The 16,095-nt window shown below is 35.3% G+C and overlaps 1 protein-coding gene across 2 annotated transcripts in view; it reads right to left on the bottom strand.

Moving 5' to 3' along the window:
* Positions 1-523: 523 nt before the first annotated feature.
* RABL3 (RAB, member of RAS oncogene family like 3) overlaps positions 524-16,095 on the bottom strand; it is a 64,716-nt gene continuing 49,144 nt past the window's right edge. The window contains exons 5-8 of one of the 2 annotated variants that reach the window (XM_077118210.1): positions 10,588-10,738; positions 4,942-5,013; positions 1,524-1,562; positions 524-982 (exon numbers count right to left, since the gene is read on the bottom strand). In XM_077118210.1, coding sequence (XP_076974325.1) covers positions 917-982; positions 1,524-1,562; positions 4,942-5,013; positions 10,588-10,738 — 328 coding nt within the window. In that variant the 3' untranslated portion in view covers positions 524-916. The remainder of the gene's footprint in view (positions 983-1,523; positions 1,563-4,941; positions 5,014-10,587; positions 10,739-16,095) is intronic. The other variant, XM_077118211.1, reaches the window with a different exon arrangement.

The raw sequence follows: 16,095 nt of genomic DNA, 5'->3' as shown, positions 1-16,095 counted from the left end.
CATTGCTGACACAAAGAATAATTTTCTTAGTTTACTGAGTACATTTAAGGGACATTTCAAGGGGTTGACTTATCCTTCAAAACAATAAAACCTCTAGAGGCTGTAAATTTCTCTTACTCCCCTTCTGCAGGTCTCAGATTTCATCCTACCAATTTCCAAAAGAGAAACAGTAAGAGACTGCAGACAGCTGTAACCTAAAGAGTGAAGGATTTAGAGAGCTGCCAGTTTCTCACACAATTCTTCTTTTCTTGTACTGCTGTTCTCTATGTATTATTAATCTGTATTTATATTTAACTCCAGCTATTAGTCTGCCTCTTCCAGCCACCGAGCCATTTGCAAAAAGGAGAAAAAGAGAGGCAGACAAGGGTTGCTATTATTAGGCATCCCAGTGTGTGATGAAGGTGAAGACAATTAAATAACACCATTTTGCTTCTTTGAAAATGACAAAGAGATTGTTTGGGGTGGACAACTTAGGGCTGGTTAACATAACTTTTCCCCTCAAGAAGGTAAAACAATAGAGACACATTTTTGAAGTATTTAATTAAACCTTCAGCAATCAGTGTGGGAAAATTACAGACCCATTAAAAACCCTCCTGCTCTAGGAAAGAGTAAATTTTCTCTGCAGCGCTCTGTCACTGCTCATTTACTGCACCATTTTGACAACATCTCATATTTCCGCAAGGCTTTTACATAATCTATATACGGGGACAGAAAGGTGAGGAATGGAGAGAAGGGGGACAAAGCATGGACCTCCCACGTTGTCACTTCCTTTCAATTTTCCATTAGAGGGTGAGGCTGAAGGGTGGCATTTCAAGATGATTTCATTAAAAGGCTGAGATGTTAATAATTGACACAGCAAGAGAAAGCTGTGAAAAATCACCACTACTTGCTCACTCTTCCAAAGGATGAGTGTAATTCAGTCATAATGAAGGCTCTTTAATGTTCCTCCCCCAAACCTTTTTCTATCAGGAAAGCCTGGAATCTGCAGGCAAGAAAGATAATCACATTAAGTTGCAAGCAGGAAGAGTTCAAATGCTAATAGCCTTTTAAATCTTTTTATTATTTTCTGTTTCTATATGTCCTCCAGTAGTACCTTAAAGAACGAGCTTTCTGAGATTTTACTCAGAAAATCACTGAAGCTTAAAATATGAAAATAAATTCTACCAAAATAGAAAAGATTTGTCAACAAACTGATGATAGTGTCATTTTAATCAGAGAGGATGACGGTATAGACTCATAATATTCACCTATCAGAGTGTTATATGAATTATTTACGTCATTGTAAACTCTTTGGGGACTCAGTATATGATTTCCTTTTATTATTTTACAACGTAACTTTATTCCTGGGTTCTTGTTTCTTAGACCTTGATTTTCCCTCTTTTTGCATTTAACCAGACAGAAGAAACAGTTGTTTGCACTTACAAGGGAATTCTCCCTACATTTTAAAACTGCTTTGGAAAATAAATTTGGATATCAGCTCCAGATTTATGACTCCATTTTACCAAGAAAAGATAGATACCAACCTGATTACCCTCTCTTAGAAAGTATCTCTTTTCTATGACCTGTAAGAAACAAATAAAGATTTTTAAGGGCTCAGTATACATATCTGGAAAAAGTGGCTAACTGTAATGGTTACTAATGGGACTAAAAGGCTTATATCCAAACAAAAAGCCTTTTGAATAGCTCTAGACTTCGGTACAGTGAATTAAAATTTGGTACTGTGCTCAGGACTGTGGGAGTCTTCCAGAAAGCATTAATAATGGATCAAAATTAAACGAAGAACCAGAAACAACTAAATGACCATGACTGAAATGAAGAAACAAAAGACATAAGATCCCATGCAATTCCTAGGGTATGGCAGAAAATTTGGCTATCAATTTCCTAGCAGTCACCCCCAAAAGGGAAATATCACCAGGTACCAAACAGAATCCACAGATAAAAACAAAGTATTTCCTACAACAATAGTACAACTATTCCTGTACAAAAGAGGTGATGGTGTAATGTAGTGAACTGCTATATCCCTGCAATAAACACAGTGATATATTCTGTAGCTTCTGAGTGCAGGCAGATGGCACAACACTAAAAACAGTCAATTAGTTTCTTTTTATGGACTTAGTACACACTCAAGTCAGTAGTTTCAGAATTGTCTGTATTGGGTCAGAGGACAACAAATTAAAGCAGTAGCTGGAGATACACAAATCCATCACTACTATTCAGAAAAAAACCCTCAAAATATATGTCCTAACATAATGAGTTGACGAGTACAATGTTTTTGGATGACGAAAAACATTTAAAAAAAATCATTAATTCTGTTCCAATACTTGAGAAATACTTGAAAATGTGTAATGGTTGCAGAGGCATTATTATCCTCTCTACACAGAGCTGCTATAAATAAGAAAAGTTGATCCTTATCTGATTAGATAAGAATACAGAATGGCTGGAGATGAACTCTTATGATGTGCAAATCTAAATGATGAAGCTAAGAACTGCTCTCAATGACAGCAGAGTATTTCTTCCAGACCTGGGTCAGTTTGTTCCTGCTGACCTGAGAGCCACATCATCTGGTTCTCCTTCTGTTTTGAAGACTATGATGGGTTACTTTCAGCCACAAGAGACCCAGAGCAAAGTTGCATTCACTGGCCTCTGAGGTAGAAATGCTGGTTCATGATTAGTGTACATTTCAAAATACTCTCCCCCACGAAAACCAAGAAAGAAAGGACTGACTCCTTTACCTCTTTCTATGCTGGGACAGGAAAATCCTGTCATTCTAGAGTGGAGAGGAATTATACTAGCTAGGGAGTCTGGAAAAGGGGTCAGACTCTTTCTATGAGAAGAAATCCTGAAGTGGACTAAATTCTGGAAGATCTAGCATATGGAAAACTATGTAAAACTCTAGATCTAGCTGCCAATCCCTTGGTTTCAGATAGCTACCTCAGTCAGGAGGTCTGACCCACCTTCTAATCCATGCTCTTTTTGTTGTGACTTAGGCAATTTTTTGCCATTGCTCATGATTCCTCACCCCCAACTTAGTGTCCTTCTCTTACCAAATCTTGCTCCCTCCTTAAAATCAATCAAGTTCCACCTCATAACATTTTTTTTTTATAGAGTCTTGCCTGACAACTTGTTTCCCACTAGTCCATAAGCCGTTATCTCTCTAGGCTACAATTTATTACATCTTATTTATAAATTACAAAATTAATACATTACTTATCTTTGCATATCAGACATTGTACCAGTTTGAACCTGTGTATACTTCAGAAAAGCCAAGTTCTTTAATCCTCATTCAATATTGCTGGGTGGCTGTTTTTGATTGTTTCTATGGAGATGTGACCCACCCAATAGTAGCTGATAACTTCTGATTAAATGGTTTCCATGGAGTTGTGTCTCCACCCATTCAAGGTGGGGTTGCTTACTGGAGCCCTTTAAAAGGGAACCATTTTGGAAAAGGCTTTAGAGCTACCAGAACCAACAGAACCAACAGAAGGGATGAGCCCCGGGAAGCCTTTGAAGGTTCCTGGAGAGAGAGCTAGCAGACATCGCCATGTGCCTATCAGGTTGAGAGAGAAACCCTGAACATCATCAGCCTTCTTGAACCAAGGAATCTTTCCCTGGATGCCTTAATTTGGACATTTACATAACCCAACTTTAATTTGGACATTTTCACAGCCTTAGAACTATAAACTTACAGCTTAATAAAATCCCCTTTTTAAAAGCCATTCTGTTTCAGGTACACCACATGCCAGCAGCTTTCAAACTAGAACAGACATATATCTAAAAGATATGGCTCTTAAGTGATAGAATTTTGTGTCAGATGGAGACCACAGATCTAATCAAATGGAATTCTTATATTTTAAGTTGAAAACAGTGTGAAGAGAAAATTTAATTCCTTGTAGTGCTTCCCAACATTTTTCATGTCATGGCACACCACATTTAGAAAAAGCTAATATATGCACACTGGGGAATGACAAGGCTGCCAATCACCTAGCTAGAGCGCTCTCGTTGCACTGAGAAGTGAGAGGGTCAATATCTCAGCACATCTGTAACCTTTTCACCACAAGCCAGGTAAAACATTTTGCAAAGAAGCAAAATTTTCTGAATGGTCTAATATTAAATATGGAAGGGAGAGAACTTATCTTATGGTGACAGAGTGGACAAAGGGACCAAATATTATAGCCTTAAATGGTCATAAGAAAAATGGTTCATAAAGAAGAGATAGGAAGAAGGAAATGTTTTTCTTGGGAGACTATACTTAAAAGGAAATATAATGCAGAAATTAATCTTTTGCAACATTATGTACAGAAATATACCTTATTTTATTTTACTATGCAATGTTAACATTGGTCAAACAACCTAAACTTGGTCAGTACTATGTGCAAAGCAGTATGTGGCCTTGTTGAGGAAAGACAGACAATGCTCTAGTGTGCTATTCTATATTCTCGTTCCAGTCCAGGACACTGGGATAATACTAGCATAAAGTCAATAACTGGAATGCAAAGTTTACTGATAGAGAAACATTAAAGAATAAAGAAGATGACAATATAGCCTTACAAATTAATAGGAACATTTGTGTGGAAAATATTAATAGCTGGTAGAGCAAAAAGAATTCAGGGCTTTAAGCAGAATCACCTCAGTTCAGTGCCTTTTTGGAGTGAATGAGTACAAAAAGAGCTAGAAAATGAGGAAATGTACATTGTTTTAAGGAGGAAAATCAGGTAGCTTTTCACAAACCTCATTTAAATCCAGCAGCTTTCACCCTTAACTGAAAGAACATGTCAGCAGGACTTAAGCAATCATACTAACAGATAAAGAGGGATCAAAACAGGTATTAAGCAGGCTGCCAAGTTTAGGACAAAGGAATTAAGGGAAATAGCATTCTACACAGAATTTAAACTCTCTTAATATATAAATTAAGTTTAAAAATAACTTAATTGAAGCCATTACCTTATCAAAAAACCTACTAAGTTTGACTGCATTGGAAGAACCTGCAGCTAAGTATCGTGGATTTGTGCAATCCTGGAAGATAAAACATAAAATTTACAATTAAAGTAAGGAAACATAAGCTCTTTGTTAGTCATTACTGTTCCTGTTGCACATTTTTATAGTAAAATATTAGGCACGGTACTCTTAACATATTAAAACAGTTTCAAATCATGATGCATGAAGCAAGAAGAAAGTGCTACAGGAAGATAAAGCCACTTGCTGTCATTTAAGCAGTTTTAGACGATACTGAATTAATGCATTTGTCACCAAATAATTCAATAAAGGAAGATAGGATTGTTAATTTTGCACTTATACGAAGTGCTAATCAGATGAGGTGACCTATCTGTGTTTACTCTAGAAATCAGAAATAGAACATTAAAAACAGTAAATCCTTCACTTTTAGTACTACTTACTGATCAGTACACAACTAATTAAGTACTATGCAAGTCATATGAATAGCAGGAAGCATAAAAGTAAGGGTTTAGAAGAGCAAAAAATAGAACAGTTGTTAGGGTTTCTCACTCATGGAATGAATGCAAGATACTACATCTATCTTTCGGCAGGTCACAAAAACACTATGTTTAGATAATAAGCAACAGATATATTACTGTTATTTAATAAGATTTTTAAAAATAGGGAAAAAATGGGGTCTAGAAGAGACAAGAGTCTGGCACATCAAATAATTACCAGTACAGCAAAGACTTGAAAAAAAAGGCTTACTACCCTTTCTCCCAGGATTCCACCACTGACTTACCATCTCAAGAGAGAGTATTTTGATTTTTATCATAAATCCTACCCAAGACCAAACTATAAGGATATTACACAGATTCCTTTGCAAGAATGTAATATGCCTTCCAAGTGTAAATCCTCTGTGTCCCTTGGGAAATTACTGAAATTATTTTTGTCACATTTATTCTATTTTGTAATCTCTAAGGCCCAAAGGGTACCTTTCCAATGAACTTAGTAAGAGCACCTATTTTATTCATATACAACATTTCAAAGCTCAATTTTTAAATTTTTGTCAGAGAGTATAATACAATCTTCAAATCAAAACTAAAGAGACAACAAAATTTTCAAAAATCAGAGTACAAGAAAAATTAAGAATTTGGAGTCAGCAATCTCCAAATCTGAATATCATTCCTAATTTCTAGGCTGTATCACATTAGTAGGTAATAAACCTTTTAAATTTCTAGGCTGTATCACATTAGTTAGGTAATGAACCTTTTAAAGCTGAGCTAACTTGTTTGTGAAATGGGGATAACAATATCCATTTCATAGGATTTTCTTGTGAAGACTAAATGAGATACTATATGAATGGCATAGAGTAGGCACTGAAATATTAATTCCCTTCTCTCTTCATCCTAAAATAATGCTATCAGATTGAATTTCTAACACAAATGCCCCTAACATATCAAAGATAATTCCACGTACGGATTAGAGACTGAAACATAAACCTGCAAACTACTGTATGTTAAATAAAATATTTGATGTTAAAATAAATTTAGTAGATTGAAATGCTAGTGATCGGTGAGGGGGAGGGGGTATGGTACGTACGAATTTTTTTCTTTTTATTTCTTTTTCTGGATTGATGCAAATGTTCTGAGAGGTGATTGTGGTGATGAACATACAACTATGTGATGATACTGAGAGTTACTGTTTAATTATACCAAGAATGGAATGATCATATGGTAAGAATGTTCATGTTTGTACGCTGTTATGTTTAAAAAAAACTAAAAAATTATTTTAAAAAATTATAAAGCAAGCAAGCAAACAAACAAAACCCCCAATATTTGAATATATTTCTAAAGCAGTAGACGTATAAGAGATAGACCTTAGATGGACCTGTGTCAGATATGTCAAAATGAATATTGATAACAGGCATTAGAATCTCAAAAAAAAAAAAAAGACTTCAGAAATGAGTTCAGATAGAGCTAAATAAGAGTATTAAAACACTACTAGCAACTAGTTCCATTCCCCTATCCCATATTATCGACAGCCCCTTCCAACATGAAAAGTTAGATCGGCCACAGCCCAAACACCTCCAAAGAATGAGAGAAAGATCAAAGATGATGAAGGTCAGGTTTAACAAATGAGTATGAGTGCTGAATCAGTATATTAATATTTCTTTTAGTCTCCAGTACCTTAGAGCAGATAGAAATAAAAATCTAAAATTATAGAATTGTAACCCATACCACACTCTGAAATCCTACAACTAATTGTTCCAATGTATTTTGAAATTTATTGCTTTTTGTATATATGTTATTTTTCACAAAAAAGAAAAAAAAACAGAGAAGAAAGAGTATAATAGAGAAGATAGGATTTAATAAATGAATATGACTGCTGAATAAATATATTGATATTTCTTTTGGTCTCCAGTGTCTTGGAGCAGCTAGTAGAAAAAAATGAAAAATTGTGGAACTGTAGCCTATACTGAACTTCAAAATCTGTTGTCTAACTATTTGTTAAAATGTACTTGGAAACTTTTTTGTATATATGTTACTTTTCACAATTAAAAAAAGTTAAAAAAAAAAGAAAAAGAGTACTAAAATATTAAAACTAAAACAAAGAGCAAACAAATAAACAAATTCCTCTTAATACTTAATTCTGGGGCTCCACAATTTCCAGTTGATGAGGATAGAGAAATCCCATGATTTCAGGATGAGAATTTTAGAGCTAAAAGAGAGCAATGGCCACTGCCATTGCTCATGGTTGAAGGTAAAGCAAGAAATCCAAAGCTCTTTGTAGCTTGTCTAAGCTTGAGAAAGGAATTTTAACTAGGGAAGGTACTTCAGTGTGACCACCTTGTAGTAAACAAATAAGAGAAAAATTTGAACTAGATACAATAAGCCTAACAAAATTAAAAAAAATAAGTAATCCTTCCCCTATTTTATAATTGGAGCAATTTCCATTTATTCAGGTAAAATATAACTTGGATTTTACCTTAGAATTATACATTTATATTATATTCTTACTTTCCTATGATTTTAAGTAAATTCATATGGTAATATGATATTGGAATTAATACAGTTACTTTAGTTTCTTATTTGAGGTCTTACATTCATTTGAGTCTTTCTGACTACTATTTCTTTTTAGAACTCTAATACCTAATTTTCCTTTTTACATTTTCTTACCTGTATCCTCAAAACCCTCTCCCATGGCTTCTGATGTGTTCTTGAGGCTGTATATCAAAAGTATGCTGTGTATGACTGGAGACCGTATATACTAAAGTTTCACCACTTGAATATCTTTCTAGTCTTGCTAACAACTTGCTTACTGAAAAAGATGGCTCTGCTTTTGCAAAGGAAAACAGAATAACATATATCTAGATTGTCTAAATCACAGAAACCCACAGGCACTAGAAATAGATGCATTTTGAAATACATTAAAAGTAAGCACTGGAACAAATTAAGTATATTCAGTGATAAATTTTCTTCCATGTGGAAATTTTGTTAAAACAAAGTAATTTCAATACTTCTCCTACAAGGATATTAAATATTCTATATAGAATCCTCTGGAGTATCCTGGTCCAGTGCTGACTACCTGGGACTTTTACATGGAATATTGCATGGCAGCAGTTGAGAAAGATAGGGCACCCTCTACTGCAAAGAATGTACAAGATAATGGAATGGTAGACAGAAGCAACCTGAGTCTTGGAAGTAGGAGCTGGTTTTAACTAAGCAATGTTCTCAAGTGTTGATTTATAGATTAAGGGCATCAGAATCCCCTGAGTCATTGCTAAACTTTCTTGAGCTTCTTGTCATCCTTATGAATAAAAAGCCCTAGCTGTGAGGCAGTTATTCAAAATTGTCACAGGTACTGTTGGTAATATTATACAGACAGGTTTGAATAACTTTGTTTTAGATTTCTAAAAATTCTTTCAGCACCAAAATTCTAAATTTTAAATGAAGGAAAATTAAGAAGAAAATGGACTGGATTGTAGAGTGCAGGCTCTGGAGTCAGAGTGCCTAGGTTGAAACCTTGGCCTACCTGACCTTTATTGCTAGTCTTAATTTTTAAAATGGGGACAAAAATGGTACCTACCTCATAAGGCGCATGTGACGGTGACACATGTAAGATAATCATGTAAAGCACGAGAACAGTGCTCAGCACATGATAAGTGCTCAACAGATACTAGCCATTACTTACAGCACCACCACCACTGCCACAGGTCAGGAATGTCTGTGTAGTGAATATGCTGTATAAATCATACTTCAGAACAAAGAAATATAAACCATGACTGCACCTGCTGGCAAACAGCCTTCTCTGAATAACACTAATTGGCATGTATGAGAATTGTTTCTTAGCCTTGTTAGCAGTTAGCTCTAGTTCAAAATGAGCTAGCTATCTCAGGAAGGGACTCAGTTCTCTATGTACACAGAAGTCGATACAAACTTGTGCTTATGAAGCACTTTGAAAAGTTTGTCATTTTAGCAATTTATCTGTTTGGATGCTGAGCCAGTTTGAAAGTATTATGTACCCCAGAAAAGCCATGTTTTAATCCTGACTCAATCTTGTGGAGGTAGCTGTTTCTTTTAATACTGATTTAATATTATAGGTTGGAAATTTTCGATTAGACTATCTCCATGGAGATGTGGCACACTCAATTGTGGGTGTGACCTTTGATTAGATGGAGATGTGATTTCACCCATTTCAGGTGGGTCTTGATTAGATTACTGGAATCTTTAAATGAGGAAACATTTTGGAGAGCCAGAAACAACAGAAAAGCCTCAGAGCTGACAGAAACTTCACAGCAGAGTTGACATGGATGCAGACCCATGGAGAACAGAGACACAGATGTTTGGAGATGCTTGGAGCCCAGCAGACATTGCCATGAGACATTAAGCAAGCCAGAACCTGGAGAAAGCCAAGGGAAGCCAAGAGGTGAAAGCCAGTCCTGGAGAAGTAAAGTGAGGAACCCCCATAAGAAAAGAGGCTAAAAGCTATGGAGCTAGGAGCAAGGGACCAGCAGATGCCAGTCACATGACACCCAGCTGAAAAAGTGTTCCTGACCCATCGGCCTTTCTTGAGTGAAGGTAACCTCTTGTTGGTGCCTTAATTTTGGTACTTTCACTTCCTTAGAACTGTAAACTTGTAACTTATTAAACTCCCCTTTTAAAAAGCCTTTCCAGAACTGGTATATTGTATTCTGGCAGCCTGCAACCTAACACAGTTGCCATTTAGAACATATTTCAGTTTAAGAAGCTAAGATGCTTTTCTGAAGCAAGAACAATCACGGTACATTATCATGACACTTCTTTGTCACTTTAATTTACTTATTTTGATTTTGTTGTGATTTTTTAAAAACCTCTCATGAAAAAGACTATGATTTACATTATTTATAGAATAAAGTTTGAACATGGACCATTTCAGGATCATTGTGGTAATTTTTCAGTTTATAAGAAATCAGCATACAAGGAAGCCAAAAGTCACTGTGTCTATTTGACAGTCTGACATGTTGATTCCTATCTTGACTACTTTTGGACTAGAACCCAAATACCTCAAGTAGAATATATGACTTAAAGCTTCATTCACTAGAATATATGACTTAAGCCTCTGGTTTGCCTTTACTTGTTAATAATACAAACATGAATCAGTGAAAATACACACCAAATTAATCTCTTCTGCATTGAAATCTTCAGCCAGGAAAGCAGTCCTGGTCAAAACTTCATGGCGCTTGTTTTCATGAATCTGGTCCAGTTTAGTGCCTATTACCAGTAGTGGGATTTGGTTATCAGCAAACTGTTCCCGATCATAATCCCTGTGATAAGTAATAATGAAGAGGTGAGTACAATTTACCTTTCTGATATAGATGTGTAATATTTAAATGGAACTAGCTTATACTATTTTCCTGATAATTTCATTGATTCTCACTCATCATCACCTATTACTTTACTGTCAATTTCTTCCATGTACTTGTTCATTAATCAATTCATCCTCACCACCTATCACCTTTTAAATATTGTTCTAATTGCCAAAAATTTCTTTACAAATTTTTATGGGCTGCTTGAATAACTGCATCCCCTAGGTATACCAATGTAGGTTGGCCTGACTCCCCCAAACCTCTGTCTTCTAGGGAAGGAACTCAGGATCTACTGAGAGATCTACACTGAGACATTATAATCAAATATTGAATACCAAGAACAAAGAGAGAATCCTGAAGGCAGCCAGAGATGCAACATATTATATACAAGGAATCCTTAATAAGACCAACATCTGATTTCTCACCAGAAAACATTAAGTCGATAAAGCAGTGAGAGGTCAAATTTAAAGTGCTGATAGTAAAAATGTTTCAGTAATCATATATATGGCAATATTATCCTTCAAAAATGAGGGAATTATTGATAAAAATGAGGGAGAAATGAAGACATTTACAGATAAAGATAAACAAAAGCTGAAGGAATTCATTATCACATGACTTAACTTGCAAGAAATGCTAAAGGGAGTCTGTCATGTTGAAAAGAAAGGGCACTAGACAATTGTATGAAGTTATGAAAAGAAATAAAGATCTCTGGGTTAGGTAGCTATTTGGGTAAATATAAATGCTAGTAATATTGGATTTTTCATTTGTAATGTCTTATTTCTTAGATGGTTTAAAATTCAAATGCATAAAAACAAGCACAAAACCTTGTTACTGGGCATACAACATATAAGATGCAATTTGTGTCAAGAACAACATAAAGGGGAGAACAAATGGACATAGGAACAGGGTAAGTTTGCCCACTGAAGTTAAGTTGGTATCAATATAAACTAAATTATAATAGATGTAGGGTGTTAAATGTAATCCCCATTGTAACCATAAAGAAAATATCTAAAAAGTTTACACAAAAGGAAATAAGAAGTAATTCTAAATGAGTCATTATAAGAGATTACCTAAACAAAAAGGGAGGCAGATATGAAGGAAAGGAGTGACAAAAAGAGGTATAAAGCTATAAAAGACAATTAGCAAAATGGCAGAAACAAGTCCTGCCTTATCAGTAATTACCTTAAATATAAATGGATTAAACTCTCCAGTCAAAAGGCAATGACTGGCAGAATGGATAAAGAGTCATGATTCAATTGTATACTTTTTACAAGAGACTCATCTTAGATCCTGCTTCAGTTTGCTAAAGCTCCCAGAATGCAACATACCAGAAATGGATCAGCTTTTAATAAGGGGATTTATTTAGTTAAGAATTTATAATTCTCAGAGAAAAGGCAGCTAACCTTCATCTGAGGTTCTCTGTTACATGGGAAGGCACACGGCAATGTCTGCTAACCTTCTCTCCTTGCTTCCGGGTTCCAACAACTTTCCCTGGGGTGATTCCTTTCTGCATCTCCAAACATCTGGAGTGCTGCTAGTGCTGAGTTGAGATATGCTGAGCTGTTGAACTCTCCTCCGACTTCTCTCTTTTAAGTTTCCAGCTAATTAAATTAAACCTCATTTATTGTTGAAGGCACTCCCCTTCCACTGCAAATGTAATCAACCATAGATGAATTTCACATATTGATGATGTAGGTCCACAGAAACAGAACAAAGGAGCATAATCACCTGGCCAAGTTGACACCTGAACCTAGCTACCACAGACCCAAAGATATAAACAGATTGAAAGTAAAAGGATGGGAAAAAATATTCCTTGAAAATGGTAATCCAAACAGAGCTGGGGTTGCTGAACTCAAACAATGTAGACCTTAAATCAAAGACTGTTAAAAAAGACAAAGAAGGGGATTATATTTTGATAAAAAGGTCAATCAACAAGAAGATATAACAATTATATATGTACGTAACAACAAGATCCAAAATATATGCAGCAACAACTGACAGAATTGAGAGAAGAAATGGACAGTTCTACAGTAATAGTTGAAGATTTCAATATTCTACTTTCAATACATGATAGAACATCTAGACAGAAGCTCAACTAGGAAATAGCAGACAAACAACACTATAAGTCAACTAGATCTAATAGACATTTATAAAATGCCCAGCAACAGCACAATACACATTCATTTCAAGGGTACATAGATCATTTTCCAGGACAGATCACATATTAGAGCATAAGAGAAGTCTCAAATTTTAAAATGTTGAAATCATACAAAATAACTTCTCTTGATTTATAATAGAATGAAGCTGGAACTCAATAACATAAGGAAAACTGGAAGATTTACAAATATGTGAAAATTAAGTAGTATACTCTTAAACAACCAATGGCTTAAAGAAGATATTAAGAGAAATTAGAAAATAAGACTTAGAGATGAAGGAAAAGAAAGATACAACATATGATGTTGTGACTCCTTGCTTAGAATATAGGTTATTTCTGTCAATCTCCAAATGTCTGTGTCTATGTCATTTCTGAGCTTTCTCCAAAATGTTTCCCCCTTTAAAGAACTCTAGTAAACTCATCAAGACCCACCTTGAATGGGTGGAATCACATTTACATCTAACCAAAAGGCCACACCCACGATTAAGCATGCGACATCTCCATGAAAACAATCTAATCAAAGGTTTCCACTTTAAACGATAGGTCTGTTCCCACAAGACTGGATTAGGAAAAGAGCATGGCTTTTCTGGGGCACATAACAGTTTCAAACTAGGGCAATAGCATTTAAAAGAATAAAATATCTAGCAATAAACTTAACTAAGAAAAAACTTGTACACTGAAAACTAAACACTGCTGAAAGAAATTAAAGAAGACCTATATAAATGGCAAGATATCCCACATTCATGGACTGGATATATTAATGTAAGAGAGCAATATACCCAAATAGAGGTATGAATGAAACAAGATTGGCTATATGTAGACATGCTGATTTGAAGCTATTATGTATCCCAGAAAAGACTTGTTCTTTAATTCTCATTCAGTATTGCTGGGTGGGATTTTTGTTATTGTTTCCATGAAGATGTGACACACCGAACTGTGGTTATAACTTTTGATTAGATGGTTTCCATGGAGATGTGTCTGCTCCCATTCAAGGTGAGGTTGCTTAGTGGAGCCCTTTAAGAGGGAACCATTTTGGAAAAAGCTTAGAAACAACAGAGTCCACTCAGTCAGAAACCTTTGGAGCAGAAGGAAAACGACCCTGGGGAAGACTTATGAAATGAGGAGAGAAAGCTAGCAGATGCCACCATGTGCCCTCCCAGCTGAAAGAAATGCCAAACTTCATTGGCCCATTCTTTGGAGTTAAGGTATCTTTCCTTCCATGCCTTAATTCGGACATTTTCATGGCTTTATTAGAACCGTAAAGTTGCAACTTCATAAATTCCCTTTTTAAAAGCTGTTCCATTTTCAGTATATTGCATTCCAATAGCTTACAAACTAAAACAGTTGATAACTGTTGAGAGTGGATGACAGGTGAATTGGGTGTCATTATACTATTCTCTGTATTTATATATGATTGCAATTTTCTGTAATAAAAATTAAATATTTTTTTACATATGTGATGATTTGAAGTTGTAGGTATCCCAGAAAAGATCTTATTCTTAAAGCTAATCCATTCCTGTGGGTGTAGATCCATTGTAAGTAGGATCTTTTGGTGAGTAGGACCTTATGTTGAAATGTGAGTCATCTCATTCAAGGTGGGTCTTAAATTCTCTTACTGGAGTCCTTTATAAGAGGGTAAAAGACAGAGAGAAGATACAGAATAAGGCCCCAGAGAAGCTCAGAGAGAAACACACAGAGAACCTGAGAGAAAAGCCGGAGAACGTGAGAGAGTGCGTACAGAAACAGAGATAACAGCCAGAAGCTGTCATGTGCTTTCCATACGACAGATGAGTCCTGGATTGCCAGCAGCCTTTCTTTAGGAAGAACGTATCATCCTGTTGATGCCTTGATTTGGACATTTCATTGCCTAAGAGTTGTATATTTATACGTTAATAAATCCCCATTGTAAAAGCCAACTCATTTCTGGTATATTGCATTCTGCCAGCTTTAGCAAACTAAAAAATCATGGTTCAAAATTAAACTGATACAAAGATATATGCTAAGAAGCCTTATTCTTATCCTATCTCTATCCATTTCCTCTGCCCCCCTATAGGTAACCATTTTTATCAGTTTCTTAATTATCCTTTCACTGTTTCTTTAAACAATATAAATACACATCTTATTTATCCCGTCTTACACAACAGGAGGCAAACTACATATACTCTTTGCACCTTAACTTTTTATCTAACATATCCTGGAGATCTTTCCATTTTAGTATACAGAGATCTTCCTGATTCTTTTTTTAAGATATTGAATAGTATTCCAGTGTGTGGATACAATATTATTTATTCAACCAATCTTCTATAGTTGGACACTAATATTGTTTCCTACTATAAATAATCCACGAGTGAAGAACAATGTATTAATATTGTTGCTTTTTAAAAAACTTTTAAAAATTGTATAATATATATATATATAGACAAAGCAAAGAAAGAAAAAAGTAATAGTTTTCAAAGCACTCTTCAACAAGTAGTTGCAGGACAGGTCCCAGAGTTTGTCATGGGGTACCATACCATCAACTCAGATTTTTCCTTCTAGCTGATTCAGAACATTGGAGGCAAGAAGGAATATATATATAGTTTTTATAATCACAACTGACTTTTTGTGAAAAATAATATATATACAAAAGAGCAATAAATTTTAAAGAACAGTACAACAATTAACTGCAGAATAGATATCAGAGTTTGGAATGGGTTACAATTCCACAATTTGAGGTTTTTACTTCAAGCTGCTCTTAAATATTGGAGACTAAAAGAAATAACAATATAATGATTCAGCAATCATACTCATTAGTTAAACCCTACCTTCTTTGTGTAACTCCACCATCACCTTTGATCATTCTATTCCATTCGTTAGAGGTAGTTGGGCTTTGGCTATTCTAATTTTTCCATGTTGGAAGGGGCTGTAGGGAGATAGAACTAGCTAATGTTCTGGAGAGGCTGGGTTCTCTAGGTTTCAGAACTTATCTGGTCCAGAGACCCATCTGGAGGTTGTAGGTTTCTGGAAAGTTACCCTAGTGCATGAAATCTTTGTAGAATCTTATATAATGCCCTAGGTGTTCTTTAGGATTGGCTGGTATGGTTTTGGTTGGGGTTTGGCAAATTATGATAAGGAACAATGTCTAACTGAAGCTTGTGCAAGAGCAACCTCCACAGTAGCC

The sequence above is a fragment of the Tamandua tetradactyla genome, chromosome 10 (genome assembly GCF_023851605.1).
Source record: "Tamandua tetradactyla isolate mTamTet1 chromosome 10, mTamTet1.pri, whole genome shotgun sequence".
Classification (NCBI taxonomy): Eukaryota; Metazoa; Chordata; class Mammalia; order Pilosa; family Myrmecophagidae; genus Tamandua; species Tamandua tetradactyla.
The sequence above is the reverse complement of the archived record's forward strand: the minus strand, read 5'-3'. Positions and strand labels throughout refer to the sequence as shown.